Genomic DNA, 15,307 nt, shown 5'->3' with positions numbered 1-15,307 from the left:
ATAACCACACCCAGCTATCGCGCGTGGTCGACGGCACGGGACACGTGGAAAACGGCCGAATGCATTGTCGATCTAGGCCAACGAGTTCACGCGTAGATGCGCGCATTGTAGCTATAAGATCTGTGTTTTGAGGGGTCTGATCTATTGATCACCGATCATCGGTGACATCGGGTGTGTTGTAATGTGAATGTACCGCAGTGTTAGCTTCCGTTTGAAGGTATCGGGTCTCGTTTGTTAAATATTTCACTATGCTTTATTGGCCGTTTCCCAGTCACAAGTGCAGCTTGATCGCTCGCACAATAATCTTGAATTGTGTTATCGCCCCCTTAGTGTACGTAGTCTGATAACTAATGCATTGTAACTTTTGCCTTCACAATGTTGTGATGTAATCGGTCATAGAATGATAACCATGATGCTGAGATGCATCGCAAACAATGAGCGAGGCGCGTGCAACAGAGAGAGAAAGACCCCAACCAAATGGCAATGCATTTCGATTGTGTGGCAAAAAAACGATAGGCAAATCATCGTTTGGCCACACTTAATTGGGCCCATAACGCATGCCCCATAATTAATGAGTTTTGTTTTGTTTTTCCCTTTTAATTTCCCTTAGCCCAGATCCCCATAACTATCGACGGTGACATGCTGAAAATGCGATCGCCGGTTATCGCACAGGCTGGCCTCGCTGCCCAAACGCTAACCTTGACGGCCATATTTATGCTGGCGCTAAGCTACGCGAATGGTTTCGCAACGTTACCGACGGAGCTCGATCGTCCTCAGCGCTGCCAGCTGGAGCGAACGTACAAGATGATCGGGTACAATTGTGCAAATCTGAACTTGAAGGAAATTCCCCAATGGCTGAAGTCAAATCTGGAGGTAAGAACTGGCAGCTGTATCCGGAACGGGGTGTACACACGCGAATGCGAGGGGGCGGATGGTCTGGCATTGTCAGGCGAGCGAATGTGATGTGACTAATTCTGGTCAATTGGTGATCCTCTGGGGTCAATTGATGCTGAGGCATGCTACGGCTTCGTGGACGTATCGTCGCCGCTGAAGAACCATATCAGTTTGGGCAAGAAATTGCCAGTCCGAGATGGTGACTTGAGATGTGGAAGAACTCTCGAATTTTGTTTTTGCTTTGCCTTTTTTGTTGCTATTTAAGCCCGGTATCTTTTTTCTAGGTCAGAAGAGATATACGTTTCTCCCAAACATCCACTCTCCGTTCGCAATAAATTCCCACATTCATGTTATTCGCGAAAGCAGACTACGGATCTGAAGTTGCTGTTACGCGCGTAGTATTTGCCCATCGGGATCATCGTAAACATTTCACAAGTACAATCCAAACGAATCCACATCCGGCTGAACGTGTTTTTAAAACAAATCTGTTGAACTCGCGGCTTTACCTCCAATATAAGTTCCCTTTTACTTACAATCCGCCTCTACCGAACGGTAGTTTCAGTTGATAGTTGATTTGGAGTTCTTCGTCTGATCCAAACCCAAACCACAAAGAAGGGCAGACCAACAAACCAATTTAAATCAATTAACTCAATAGCGCTCGCTCGGTTGGGAGCCAATGGTAGTTCCTTCGACGAGAAAACTCTTGTTAGCTTCTTGATGCATAGCTTTGGGGTTTCATGTAGCGCGTTCAACGGCGTTCTAAGACCTCTAACTCGTCTCCCGTTTCAGATATTCGATCTCAGCTTCAACCGTATTCGAGATTTGGACGCTCAATCGTTCGCGCGGTATGAATCGGTGAAGTATCTGTATCTGTTCGAAAACATGATCCAAAATATAGAGGAAGGAACCTTCAGCACCCTATCGAACCTAGAGGTAGGTAAGGACAGGGTGATAAACGCGGTAGTAGGTTTAATGTTTGGCTTATTTTACCTTCCAGGCCATCGATCTTTCCTATAACGCGCTTAAAAGTATTCCACTGGAACTGTTCCAACTGCCCGTACTACGGAACTTGTATGTCGGTCACAATGCCCTTACCGAGCTGGAGGCCGAGCTAACTAATCTGCAGAAGCCCGTAAAAGCGCCTTTACAGGTGCTAAGCCTCGCCGATTGTCGCTTACAGCGGCTGCCGGACTTCGGTATCCTGCCCGACCTGTGGCAGCTTAACATTTCGTCCAACCCGATGAAGGAGCTCACACTCGAACAGTTTTCGCCGATGTGTAACCTTAAATCGCTAGAACTCAACAACACGCAAATTCCGATCTGTCCGTGTCAGGTGCTGACGGCGGAGCTCGTCCTTCGCAGGACTAAAATAATGTATCCACCGCTGTACTGCATCCCGCTGACTGCTTCCGGTAAGTCGAGAATAGTAGCTGGTGGTAAAAGCAAGCCGTGCCTAAATCGGCTCGTTATCCTTTTTAGAGCAAAACATTTGCAACTCCGAAGTTGGTAAAGAGATCAACCCGGGAAAGGTGGCCGATTTTCACCAGTGCATGGAGGTGAGAAATTCGCGCAAGCTAGACATCGAGGCCAAATCAACGTGGATGAAAATTTCAGCCGTCGCCGTCGGGTGCATCCTCGTGTTCGCCTTTGTACTCTACTGCCTGCACCGGCGCAACGCCAAACACATGAAAACGAAACGAAAGAGGACGGCCAAACAGGATATCAATCGCGTTATGGTTCCTCAACCGCAGCCCCCGGTGGATCCAGCCACGGAAAACTCGAAGTGTGATAAACTGCTGAGCGATTGTGATTAAACGCCTTTTCGGCGAAAGCAAAATGAGTTGACACGGACGGTAGGCTGTCGCTCAGATTGTAGTGCACTTTTTAGCCATTTCATGAGACTAACAGCTAGTTCCATAAGAGATAGTCGATGTAGAACTTGTATATAATTGTTATGCGTTATTTAAAATCAAACCCACACCGAATTGATGCCATGAAATAACTTAAGAGCCCATGTATAGGTTTAAACGCTGATGTAAATAATATCAACATCATTTTGATGCAAACCAATGTTGCCAATAGATAAACATAGTAGCAAAACAGCACCAAAAATACACACCTATTAAAATCTATAGACTTATTATTTCTGTTATGGCTTGCAACGGAAAAAGAACTTTCAAAACTATGCATAAGTATTTAGGCGTTATCTATGGTTTGATTATTGTAAGATTATTGTCGTGTAATCATTCTGTTGCACTATTATTATTTGTTTTAAAAACTTATATATATATATATATATATATATATATATATATATATATATATATATATATATATATATATATATATATATATATATATATATATATATATATATATATATATATATATATATATATATATATATATATATATATATATTATTCATATATTCATTTAATATATTCCTTGAATGTTTAGTTAATTTTTGGATTTAATGTTTTTTATAAAAGGTAAATATACTATAATTATTTTTTAGTGCTTGAAATATTTCATAAGTGCGCTGTTGTCAAATATGAAACGAACGTGTAAACGCGGACTGACATTCATAATGTCAATCTGCAGTGTACATTTGTTTGGATAACAATGACGCCTGGTGAAGTGCACTTTTCTTACTGAAAATACGATTTTGTGTAATAATTTCGCTCGAAAACTATTGTAACATAGTTTAAGTTTATGTTTATGAATGTCGTTATCGTAAACCGTAAAAGTGCGAGAAGCTAGTGTTCTTTCTCTCCGGTGATAAACAAAAAAGTGTAACAAGCAAACTTGTAAGGTGAGAGAATGAATGTGCCGTGTTGTTTTACTATCAGCTTATAATATTTCGGCTACATAACTAATACCGAATGTTAATTGCAGGTTAATAAACATGCATGCTACCAAAATGCACGCGTCGCGTGAGTAGAACAATAACATCATTGCGATAAGCAGTGCAAAATCACACTAGTGTGCCTTGTGGGGTGATTCACCCTCAGAATCGTATTTTAACTTCAAACGCACGTCTACATTCAGTAACAATGGCCAACATATCCATGCAGGATATCGAAGCGGTAGACGATTACTGGGGACCTACGTTCCGTACTATCCTTGAAGGGAATTCGCAGGATCAGATTTCCGAACAGCTGGAAACACGCATTCGCTCACATGATAAAGACATCGAGCGGATATGCAACCTATATTATCAGGGTTTTATCGATTCCATTCGCGAGCTGCTGCTGGTAAAATCGCAAGCCCAGGGGCTCAACCAGGAAGTTCTTACGCTTAACGATGGCCTGGCAAAAGCGTCTGCGGGTGTCATCGCCAAAGGTAACGATCTGGTGAAGGCGCGCAAAGTAGAGGGCAACATTGCAGGGGCAATTGAAGGACTGTCCAGCTGCCTGCCGGTGCTGGAATGCTACAGTAAGCTGCTGCGGCAGGTTCGCGAAAAGCGCTACTATCCGGCGCTAAAAACGTTAGAGGTGCTGGAGAGCGAATATCTCCCGAAGGTAGCTGGGTATCGCTTTTCGCAGCAGATGCGCGACACGATCCCGAAGCTCACGGAGAACATCAAAAAGTCATCCGAAGAGGACTTTCGCGAGTTTCTCGAAAACATTCGCAAATTCTCACCAAAAATCGGCGAAATCGCGATGAAGCATACGAAGGAGTTGCAGAAACGCGATCTGGAAACAATCATCGCCGAGTACAAGCAGCTGGCCGAGCAGGGAGGTCCTGGTAGTTCGGATTTCGGCGACGATGACGAAGATGTAAATGCACAGGATTTGATCGACTTTTCGCCGATCTATCGCTGCTTGCATATCTATACCGTGCTGAACGATAAGGAATACTTTGAGAAGGACTACCGCAAGCAGCGTCGCGATCAGGCAAAACTCGTGCTACAGGCCCCACAAACAATGCACGATAATCTGGAAGCGTACAAGACATACATCTACTCGATCGTGGGATTCTTCGTCGTAGAAGACCACGTGATGAACACCGGCGGGGACATTGTGACGCAGACTTACCTCGATGATTTGTGGTCTTCGTCGCTGTCGCGTGCCGTCAACGTGCTTAGCATGTCTTCGTCGTCCTGCACCGATCCAAATGTGCTGCTTCGCATTAAGAACCTGATCATGCTCAGCATTACGACGCTGAAGAACTACGGGTACACCGTGTCGCAGTTATGGGATTTGCTGCTCGAAATGCGCGACCACTACAACGAGGTGCTGTTGCAGCGTTGGGTTAACGAGTTCCGGGACATTCTCGATAAGAGTGACTTTCTGCCACTAGAAGCGCACAACCAGGAGGAGTATGATGCGGTGTTGGAACGCTTTCCTTTCCACTCAGAGCAGCTGGAAATGCAACCGTTCCCGAAGAAATTCCCCTTCTCGCGCATGGTCCCGGAGGTGTACCATCAAGCGATGGAGTTCATGTACGCATGCATGAAGTTTTCCGAGGAGCTTACGCTCTCCCCGAACGAGATTGCCGCCATGGTACGGAAGGCAGCTAATCTGCTGTTGACGCGCAGCTTTAGTGGCTGCCTGTCCGCCGTGTTTCGCAGCCCCAGTCTAGCCCTGATGCAGGTAATTCAGATCATCATCGACACACAATACCTTGAGAAGGCAGGTCCGTTTTTGGACTCGTTCGTGTGCAAAATGACCGGCACGGTACAGAGCGTGACGCAAACGCCGTCGGCCATGTTCCATGTTGCGCGCTCGGAAGCGGAGCAGCAGGTTTCGACCAAACTCTGCTGCAAGCTGGATGAATTCTTCGAGGAGCTAGAAAACTACGATTGGGTGCTTCCGGAATCGTACGGCCACGCGTCACCGTTCGTCACTGACATGGTTGCGTTCTTACAGAGCACATTCCAAAGCTTTTCCTTCATTCTACCCGGGGTCGCGCAGGCCGCATGCAAAAAGGCCTGCGAACACATTGCGACGACCGTTTCGAAGTTGATTCTTTCGGAAGACATTCGACAGATCTCGGGCGGCGCACTGGACCAGATCAATCTCGATCTGATGCAGTTCGAGCTGTTCGCTTCGTCCGATCCGGTGCCCGGTCTGCGTGAGGGTGACCTGTCGAAATACTTCGCCGAAATTCGACAACTGCTCGATCTGCTCATTTCCGAGGATTGGAGCGCTTACTTGCACGATTTCGGGAAGGACGAAAACCGATACTCGCTTGTACATCCGTCCACGATAATCGTGGTGTTGGAGAAGCTGCGCGAGGCGGACAAAAAGTCCATGCTGTCGTTGATGAAATCAAAGTCCGAGCGGGACAAAAAGAAACTCCTTGAGACGGTACTGCGCCAACTGAAGCAGTTGGCGGAACGGCAAAACTAGCCCACCGGGGCAAGACTTCTATGTATCGTAACAACAAGGCGCTCTGTTTTTCGAGTGCAACCGTTTGTATTAATCAAGGGACCGCACGCGCACTGTTTGCTCTTCTAATCTCTTCTAGCAAGATAACCGATTCGAGAGGCGCGTAAAAACGCAACGAAGGTATGTATCAATAAAGCGTTATTTGAATTAGCCACAGTGGCGGTTATTTTTCGCGTATTGTTTATTACGTCCATGGTAGAACCGCGCAAAGTAAGTCGAATGAAAACGATACCAGCTGATATCCCTCACGCCAGGACGGGCTGGAGCTGCGAGAAAAGAAGCCCTTTTTTTACATCCACCAACCAGCGTCGGTTTCCTTCGTACCATCGGCGTCGCTAGAGTTTTTCCGTCCATTTTTGCGCTCCCGCTGCTGCCGATCAGATGCTTTCTTCGTGAGCTTATGACGTCGCTCTTTTGCAGCACCGTCTTCCGATTCCGCAGCAACAGCCGTCGTTGCGGCTGACACGTTATCCGATGGACGATCGGAATCGCTGCGGCCACGGTCGTCTTCGCTTTTTCCTGTGCCTCCGGAGACTATCCGCTTGCGGGGTTGGTAGATCTCTAGTGACGGTCGGTCCTTGTTGCGAATTTTGCGCGCTTCTCGAGTCTCTTTCTGCTTGCCAGCTGTCTTTTCGTTCGCTGCCTTCGGAGTCCGGCTAGCGCCGGCCTCGGTGGACCCCTCGGGGGATGGCGATTCGCTGGCTTTCTTCGTAACCTTAGATGACGTCAGGTCGCGGTCAACGGAACCGCCAGATCCTGACGGGACGGCTGGGTTGTTGGTCACTGTCGACGAATGCCCCGCTAGAAGAATGGTCGATTTCTCCTTCGGTATAAACGGTGGTACGTTGGCGGTGAGTATTATTTTCTTCACCTCAGGTTTGGCGGAGTTCACCGCACCGGCAACCGTGGTGCTCTCCGGTTGGGGTTTAGTGTCATGCTCAGCCAATCGAGTTTCTGCGCGAGCTCGGGTTTCTTTGCGTCTTTCACTGTATTTTTTCACCTCCTTTTTGCTCGTAGGGGCCGTAGAGGTACCGTAGTCAGCTTTAGACGTTGTCGCCTGGTCACTGTTGCCGGCAGCTGGTGGTTTTTCCTTCTTAGGTTTTTCGTTACGTTCTCCCTTCTGTTCCCACTGCTCTTGTGGTCGCTGTTGTGGTCGGTTTTCATCTCTGTTTGGTTTTTCCTTCGATTTTTTGCCAGGTTTTTCTCGATCCTGCTTCTTATTCGCTTGCTTATCGCCTTCTGCTTTGCCGTCCTCTTGCACCTTCGATTCATCTACCTTCTTTTCACGATTTCGATCCTTGTCCTTCTTGTTCTTCTTGTTCTTATCTTTTTCATCGCGGAATTTCCCTTCGTTGCTCCCCTTACGGTCTGCTCCATCAGCAAATCCCGTGCCTTTCATTGAGTTCTGAATCAAATTTAAGTGCGGCTTAACAGTTCGCTCCATGAACTCGTTAAACTCTATGTCCTCCTGGATGGCCGCCGGAATTGCCTTAGCTATTTGGGTCTTTCGCATATGCCGCTCCTCTTCGCGTATTCTTCGCTTTTCCTCTTGCTTGCGGCGCTTTTCGTCACGTTTCTCTTGTTTCCTTTGTGCGATATACTCGAGCAGAGGCGTCGTCGTAGTTTTCTCCTCTGAAATGAGACAATTGGAAGACACCATGAACCATGCTTCGGTTGTCTATCAAATGTCGGGTTCAAATCAAATGCCTTACCTTGCTCAAGTTTAAAGCTGAACTCCTGCGTTCCCCGTCCGTGTAACGCTTCTCGCTCCTCGGCCTCTAGCGCCTCCTTGAACGCGGTGAAGTGCGTATCGGTTTCGATAGAATTGCATTTGAGGTCCTTCTTGCGGGAGCGGTTTTTTGGGAGCTTCTGGAAGGGTGCGTATTCCACCACGGCCTGATACTCGAGCCCCTTGGCATCGACAAACGTGTACCCATCGAAGCTGTCGGCAAAACGAAAGATATCCTCCGGATTCGTAAAATTCAGGTACGCCCGGCACGATGCATGGTGACCCAGCGTCCAATCGGGACCGACAAAGTAAAAATCGTCGTAGTTGGGCAGCTGGCCGTCGACCGATATCTGCTCGCAAAACAACTCCTCCGTCATCGAGGGTGGCAACCGCCGGATGACCACGCGGGACTTCGGTTGCGTGGTGTCCTTCTTGTTCTTTTTGTTGCGCTTCGAACCGCTGTGCTTGCCTTTGTCCTTCTTGTCCTTTTTTGGTTTGTCCGGTTTATCGCGACCACCGCCGGACGCGGTGTGCGCTTCGCGGCGTTGCATCGCACCGGACTTCGGATGGTCCATCTGTCCGACCGCAGAACACTCGCGGTCAATGACCGCCAGGGCTGTTACGATATTCGCGATCCGTACCAGCCAGAAAATCGGATTGTTTGCTTCGGTTCCCGCACACGTATTCGCATCGAGGCTGGCAAAAAGGTTAGCGATGATATTGTTTTGATTATTTGACAGCACACTGTACGCGTGACAGTTGATGTCATACCGTGCGTGCAAAACATAGTGCCTGCGAGGTTACTTCATCGCCCGCCAGAATTTGTTGTACAAAAGCCGGCTGTACGGCCAAACCAGGACTGTTTCACACGCACCATGGCCTTGTTACTGCGGTGGGTCACCCAACGAACATTGCGTGTGGCTCGTTTGGGGTCATGTGTCAACTTCAGCTCCGAGGCGCAACCACCATCGACAACAACCGAGTCAACTCTTGCGGAGGAAGCGGCTGAAGGCAGCCGAAAAGAGGGAGGCTTCGCCAAAGCATACCGAAAACACGGTGAATCGCTGCAAGCAGAGCCCTCGAACGAGCCACCGCAAACGTTTGCTGCCTTGTTAAGAAACTCCAAGTTTATCGATGTAAGTTTGCTGACCCCCGTGTGAAATGCACACTCTGTTGACTCATAAGAACCGTTCGGCCTTCCAGCTAGGTGATCCTGAAGGAAAAGTTGTAACGGGGAAAATATATCATGTCGTGGAGAATGATCTGTATATTGATTTCGGGTGGAAATTCCATTGCGTTTGCACACGACCCGTCAAAAATGGAGAGTAAGCAGCAGCCTGCAATACGTTTTGCAGTTTCTTTAATCTGCTTGTTTGTTTGCGCTCGTTTCAGGGACTACGTGAGAGGTGCACGAGTACGATTGCGCGTGAAGGATCTGGAATTGTCGACACGGTTTTTGGGATCGAGTAAGGATCTCACACTGCTGGAGGCAGACTGCCAGCTGGTGGGTTTGATATCCTCGCCGACAACTCGGTCACAACAATCACGTAACACCGAGATGCCCTAGTAAGCCATTCTAGAATATTACCGCATTGATTAGTACATAAGGAGTAGACCAAAAATGCGACCCCAAACCAACTGTATTTCATACATTCGAATCATGTCACGATGACTGGTTACATTTTGCTTTTTCGCATCATAAACTCCATAATAGCATTCAGGGATTCCTCGGTTTGGTAGCGATCCATTAGAGCCTCGGTTTCACGATCGTTCGCCTCGTGCAGCTTTTCGCGCTGGAATCGATTTATCAACATTTTGCCGGCCTTAATCGACCCAATCGGAAGTTTGCCGTGCTCCAGTATCTGGGGCCACAACTTGGTCTCGATTTCATCGCGTTTGACCACAGCTGCCACTACGTTGTAGCTCAGTGCCTCCTGCGCAGACATCCGATGGTTTAGCAGAAGCATTTCGGACGCCTTGCTTCGACCCATAAGCAATGGAAACGAGTACGACGAGCACCCCTCAGCGCAAAGGCCCAGCTTGGTGAATGGAGTGTAGAAATAGGCCGTTTCTGCCATGTAAACAACGTCACACAGGAGCGCGGTGGTGGCTGCAATACCAATGGCCGGTCCATTTATGATAGCAATCAACAGTTTGTCGAACGAGATGAACGCTCGGACCATGTCGCGCAAAATAGCATTTCCTCGTGCAAGCCGTTCTTCGATAGATCCTTCTTCCGTGGCTGCTGACACCATGTCGTTACCGGAGCTGTAGAAGTCGCCCGATCCGGTTAAAACAACCACGTTAACACTTTCATCGTGGTTCGCTGAATTCAAGGTATCGGCGAGGTCCTGGTATGCTTGCCTGTTGAGGGCATTCTTTTTGCGCGGATTGTTGATCGTTACACGCAACACGGTTCCGAAGCGTTCTAGCTTCAAATGGGTGAGTTGTTTTTCGCTGGACATATTTTTTTCTACTGGCAATTTCGCCCTTTTCTTTCAACTTTGCTAAGAAAAGTGCAACTCACGCTGATAACACACCAGGAATGATAACGACTTGTTGGTTTTCTATTAACACGGCCGGCAAACAATGGCCAAGGGTCAGTCGTACTGACTTCAAAACGGAATGCAATGAACGTTATCCAAATGATGCCAAACAAAGTTCATAGTGGGTAGTTAATTGGTGCGAACAAACCAGGTTACATTTTTATCACATAAGCTCTGAGTAAAAATTATATCTTATTATAAATTATAAGGAGTTAATATTCGATAGTTATAAAATCTTTTGAGTATTTTGGAAATTTGGACAGAATTCTACTAGATTTTTTTGAATTTTAATTAATTTCATTAGAGTGGTTTATGAAAAACATTTTTTACACATGTGCTATACCGTCAGGGATTTATTGGTTTCGGATTATACAAATTTCTAGGCATTTATCTGTCCGTAATACTTGAGAAATTTATCGCATGATAGATATCTGCCCTATTTTGTTTCTACTATCCCCGTGCTATTCGAGCGAAATCAAGTGAGGGCGAAAAACGGAACGTCAAAAAATTACGACAGATTTATCATCAAATCTATGGCGATTATTCAAGGTGTTTATAAGAGAGATGTGCCTGAAAAAACGTTTGAGGTAAGAAAAGAGAAACCGCAATGTGACATTTCGAGGGACTTATGAAACCTTTATTTAAATTATATTATATAATTGTTTAGCGTGATAGGTGCAGGAAAGTGGAATCATAAAAAGGAAGTTTATTGGCATAACGCCATATGCCTGGTTCAACCAGTACTCATCGAGTTTCTAATTGTTAACACTGTAAGCTCGATGACGAATCAAAATGAGAGGACGAATAGTACCTTGAGCTCATCTCATCTGTACCCACTTTGGTTTTGCAAGTGTGTTCGACGGGGTTTGACAAGAGCTATTTCACATCCGGTAAGACGTCGGCTCGGCAAAAAGCAGGAAAAGGTAGAATTTTCCGCAATCCGTTTGCAACCGTTGAAACCAGAGTCCGTCTCCCGGTGTAGCTAGTCCTAAAACCGTACCACACAGTTTATGGGCCGAGTGTCGCGTTTGCATCGCAGTGCGTCGGGAAGCGGCTAAAATCCGACGGCTACGACGAGGAATACAGCGGTGAGCGAGCGAGCGAGCGTGGAGCAGACGGGAAAAGTAAGAGAAAAAGAAGTGGCTCCCCGTTTTGCGGCCACAGCCGTGTTCTTTTTCTACCCTCTAGTCCACTGGTGCGTGCGTATGCGTGTGTAACTGTGACGTGTGAAACGAAAATGGGGAAAAATTAAAGCCTACTTTTCGCGTTGGTCGTTTTCCGCCGTATCTGCCTTTCGGAAAAGGCGTACGATCTCTCTAGCTCGTCTAGGTATAGGACATTTTCTGCGGCCTTGCAGTTAAGCTCCCATCGAGCATCGCGCTACGATGGGCGTTCTTTGCTGGTGTGGACCGAATTCGACCGGTCATTACGGGCAGCGCTAGATAGAGCTAGGGTTTCACATTTCGGCTTCGTTCTTGTCCCCTAGCCAGCAGCAGCAGAAATATCGCAGTAACGCGAAACGTCAATTTACACAAACGGCAGTCGTCTGCACACACACACCGGGTACAATTTTATTTGCCTCTAATTAGATAGCCATACGTTGAGAGCTGTCAAATAGCGATAGTGCCTGGTTCCTTCGTTACGGGATGGGCGCAAGCAGGCTTTGCGGTAAGAGATTACGGGTCTGCTCAGCCGCTAGACAGGAAGATGTTCTCATTTGATTCACTTCCGGAGCATAGGGTCTGCTGCCAGGCTGCCGGTTGCTTGATACGTAGCTTTAGCACCTTTGAAGGCGAATTACGCAGAACGTCAAAAAGTGGACAAATACGGGAAAAAGGTGTTTTTTTTCTCCTTTTTGCAGTCTCACTTGTGTATGCAGCGGGTCGTATGTGTGAATGTGTGTGCATTGTCTATTGAGGAGCGTGTGTTCGTGGAGTGGCACAGCGAATATTCGGTGAATTTTTGCATTTCATCCATTTTATCCAACGCCCTTCTTGTGATCGGTAGATTGGCTTTTGTTATTCTTAACTTTGGCTTAGCTTGACATTTGTTCTATCCCCGCTGTTCTCCCTCAAAAGGGCTTCCACTTACCATATAACCCCATGTGCTGCGTGTGTATTTGGTGACGGTAGGGAAAAAGGTCCCCCAGCACGGTACAGCACCCACCCGGGAGGGGTAACAGTGAGGATTCTCAGAACCGAGACTATGAAATTAGTAACAAAAGTAAAAAGGCGACAAAAGCATTGATGACGAAATTTCGTTTCTCCACAGATCAGGGAGTTACAAGAGTGACAAAGAGTGTTGAATGTGACCGTTTCCCAATCGCAGCAATCAGGTTTTCGCGTGGAAAAAAGTACCAGTGTCCAGCAGGCGAGGAGGAGTGAGGGAGAGAGGAGTGTCACAAGCCATTGTGGAGGCCAAGGTGCACATAGGCAGATAGGTAGCCAGCAAAAGCCTTCAAAGCACACTAGTTGTGCCAGCGGCCGGTGGACGCAGTGCAGTGTGTTAGTTACACGTGTGTGTGCTGTTTGTATGTTGTGATTTCTGGAAATTCTGAGCCCACGTTTTCCTGGCTGCAACGACTCGCCGCGCCCTCCCCCCCCCTTCCTTTGTCGACGCTCGCATATGGTGTGCCGAGCGCTCAAGGAGAGTGTGCGTGTGTCCCCTCAGCGTGTACGTGTTTCGAGGGGTGAAGTGTAGTGTAGCGGTCAAGAAAAGGTTGCACCCCCCTCTCCACCCTAAATTTTCGGGCCTTGGAAAGTGCGTCGCTTCCGGGCTACGAACGGCGGTCTTCCGTTTCCCGGGGGAGCCAAAAAATACGGTTAAACCGCGGGAACTGTCACTAGCCATACTGCCATCAACAACCACGATTCGCTGTTTAGCCACTCACACACACGGCACATTTGCCGAACGGCCGAAAGGCGAAAGAATTCCCTAAACCTACAGAAGGAGTCCGGCTCTTCTAAGCAACTTTCCGGACGCGCGAGTCTCTTGAAGTGACAATCCAACGACAGCCAGCAAAGTACAACGTCGTCGTCGCCTACGAAGGGCGGCTGTCTTGCAACAGCGGCGGTGACGAATGTCGTCGTCATCGCTTTTCGCTCGTTTCGACAGTGAAAATATCCACCACCGTCAGGGGAACCAACAGCCGCCAACGCCGGGTGGACGAGCGGATGTACTGTTTCCTTCGTCCCCGTGCGATGGAGCAGCTTAAAACGGTAAGTGTTCGAAGGTGGTTGATTTTACGCTAGCGGCTACACGGTGGGATATGGGTCGGCGGACACGGAGTTAAAACGATCGAAGGTAGCCATAGTGTTTCAGTTGATGCTTCTTACTTTTGACGAGCTTGGTTGGGTGTAAACTACTTTTGGGAGGAACTAGATTTCAGATCGTCTCTCCAGTTGGACAATACAAATTCGCTACATATTTCTACGCATGCCGTTGGTGGCCTTAATCGTGCGTTTCTTTCGAGCTTATCTTTGCCGTCTTGTGGAAGGAATTTCACATGTCACTATATGATATGGGAAAAATGAAATTCGATGCCTGGTTTCACGAGTACCGCGGCAGGAAACACCATCAATGGAATTTCCGAGTGTCAATCGGTGCAGCAACAGAGAGTGTCGATGGCATTCGCAAATCGACAGAAAATGATACTCGGAGGAGAAAAGGGGATAAAAGAGATAGTTGGGGGTGGTGTGTCCCACTTCCTCCCTTACCTTTGGGTTGCTGAACTTCCCCTTTTATGGAGCGTTCTCCTTTTGCGGATCTAAGCGACAGTTCGTTTTCTTTTGCCCGTTTGACCGATCGCTGACGGTGATGAAATTGCCTCCGCCAGGGATGCCGGCGTTGGTCCGGAGATTGTTTTCTTTTTGTTTTTAACCCAACGGATGATGGCGAAAACAGATGCCCCTGCGAAACCGCAGCAATTTCCCCGGTGACTGACTTGGTGTGATGTCTCGCTTCCGTCTGGATTCGAAGTGTGCGTTTACGTGTGTGTGTCTACTGTGTTTAGAGTGAAGAAGGTTGTCACTCGGGAAGGATGTTCGGTTTCGCTAGAGAATAAACATTTTTATAGTGTTTGATGTGTCAGGATGGTATGAAAACTATTTCGAATGTTCGTTACACGATCACGTTCAAACATTCTACCCTCGAGCTGATTTTAAAGCTCAACTGTCAACTTAAAAAAATTTGGCAATTGATTGATGGTAGGGAATTAGGGTCCATGATTAGTAGGCATGCGTTTTGCATTTATGCATTTTTCTTGATGTTAAATTTGAATGCTCTTCTCGATGGTTCTTGTCTGTAAATGTTCAAGTAGTGGGCCGAATGGGCTAGTATTATTTTCTGCATTGGCAAAATAATTATGAAATTGCAAAAATACACATTTGATTTCGTTTTCCTGTTTTATCTGCAGTATTATAATTCAAATATTGGTCGAAATTTGACGATACTGAACGAGCGAGTTTTTTTATGTGTCATGTTTTTTCCTCCCATTTTATGTATGTTACACTCAGATGCAGCTACCATATCGGAAATTCATGACTTTATTGTTCACTTACAGTATACATATGAACAATAAGAATCGTTTTTTAGAGTTTTTATGGAATAAAAGAGAAAATAATTCATAAACGACGTTTCGAACATTCGTGAATTACTGAACACGGCATTGTATTATGCCATAGCGAGATTAAAAAGTTTAGGAGCTTACAAATTAGAGCAAAAGCTCTTTGACATACAAATGA

The 15,307-nt window shown here is 47.0% G+C and overlaps 5 protein-coding genes across 5 annotated transcripts; 3 read left to right on the top strand and 2 right to left on the bottom strand.

The window, feature by feature from the left end:
* Positions 1-648: 648 nt before the first annotated feature.
* LOC128724591 (toll-like receptor 4) lies at positions 649-3,003 on the top strand. Its single transcript, XM_053818315.1, has 4 exons — positions 649-873; positions 1,684-1,827; positions 1,892-2,306; positions 2,374-3,003. The coding sequence occupies exons 1-4, from the start codon at positions 649-651 to the stop codon at positions 2,706-2,708; spliced, it is 1,119 nt and encodes a 372-aa protein (XP_053674290.1). The 3' UTR covers positions 2,709-3,003.
* A 947-nt stretch (positions 3,004-3,950) lies between these two features.
* On the top strand, positions 3,951-6,456 carry LOC128723027 (exocyst complex component 6). The gene has a single exon (XM_053816729.1). It carries the CDS (start codon positions 3,951-3,953, stop codon positions 6,249-6,251), a length of 2,301 nt encoding a protein of 766 aa, XP_053672704.1. The 3' UTR covers positions 6,252-6,456.
* A 12-nt stretch (positions 6,457-6,468) lies between these two features.
* On the bottom strand, positions 6,469-8,594 carry LOC128723026 (regulator of nonsense transcripts 3A). The gene is made up of 2 exons (XM_053816728.1): positions 8,003-8,594; positions 6,469-7,922 (listed from the first exon to the last, which is right to left on the bottom strand). Exons 1-2 carry the CDS (start codon positions 8,592-8,594, stop codon positions 6,580-6,582), a joined length of 1,935 nt encoding a protein of 644 aa, XP_053672703.1. The 3' UTR covers positions 6,469-6,579.
* Positions 8,595-8,806: 212 nt separating this feature from the next.
* On the top strand, positions 8,807-9,647 carry LOC128723113 (28S ribosomal protein S28, mitochondrial). Its single transcript, XM_053816822.1, has 3 exons — positions 8,807-9,155; positions 9,223-9,344; positions 9,412-9,647. Exons 1-3 carry the CDS (start codon positions 8,895-8,897, stop codon positions 9,584-9,586), a joined length of 558 nt encoding a protein of 185 aa, XP_053672797.1. The 5' UTR covers positions 8,807-8,894; the 3' UTR covers positions 9,587-9,647.
* Positions 9,648-9,658: 11 nt separating this feature from the next.
* Positions 9,659-10,484, bottom strand: LOC128723111 (enoyl-CoA delta isomerase 2). Its single transcript, XM_053816821.1, has one exon. It carries the CDS (start codon positions 10,482-10,484, stop codon positions 9,696-9,698), a length of 789 nt encoding a protein of 262 aa, XP_053672796.1. The 3' UTR covers positions 9,659-9,695.
* Between the last annotated feature and the right edge of the window lie 4,823 nt (positions 10,485-15,307).

The sequence above is a fragment of the Anopheles nili genome, chromosome 3, assembly GCF_943737925.1.
Source record: "Anopheles nili chromosome 3, idAnoNiliSN_F5_01, whole genome shotgun sequence".
In the NCBI taxonomy this organism is placed as follows: Eukaryota; Metazoa; Arthropoda; class Insecta; order Diptera; family Culicidae; genus Anopheles; species Anopheles nili.
The sequence above is the reverse complement of the archived record's forward strand: the minus strand, read 5'-3'. Positions and strand labels throughout refer to the sequence as shown.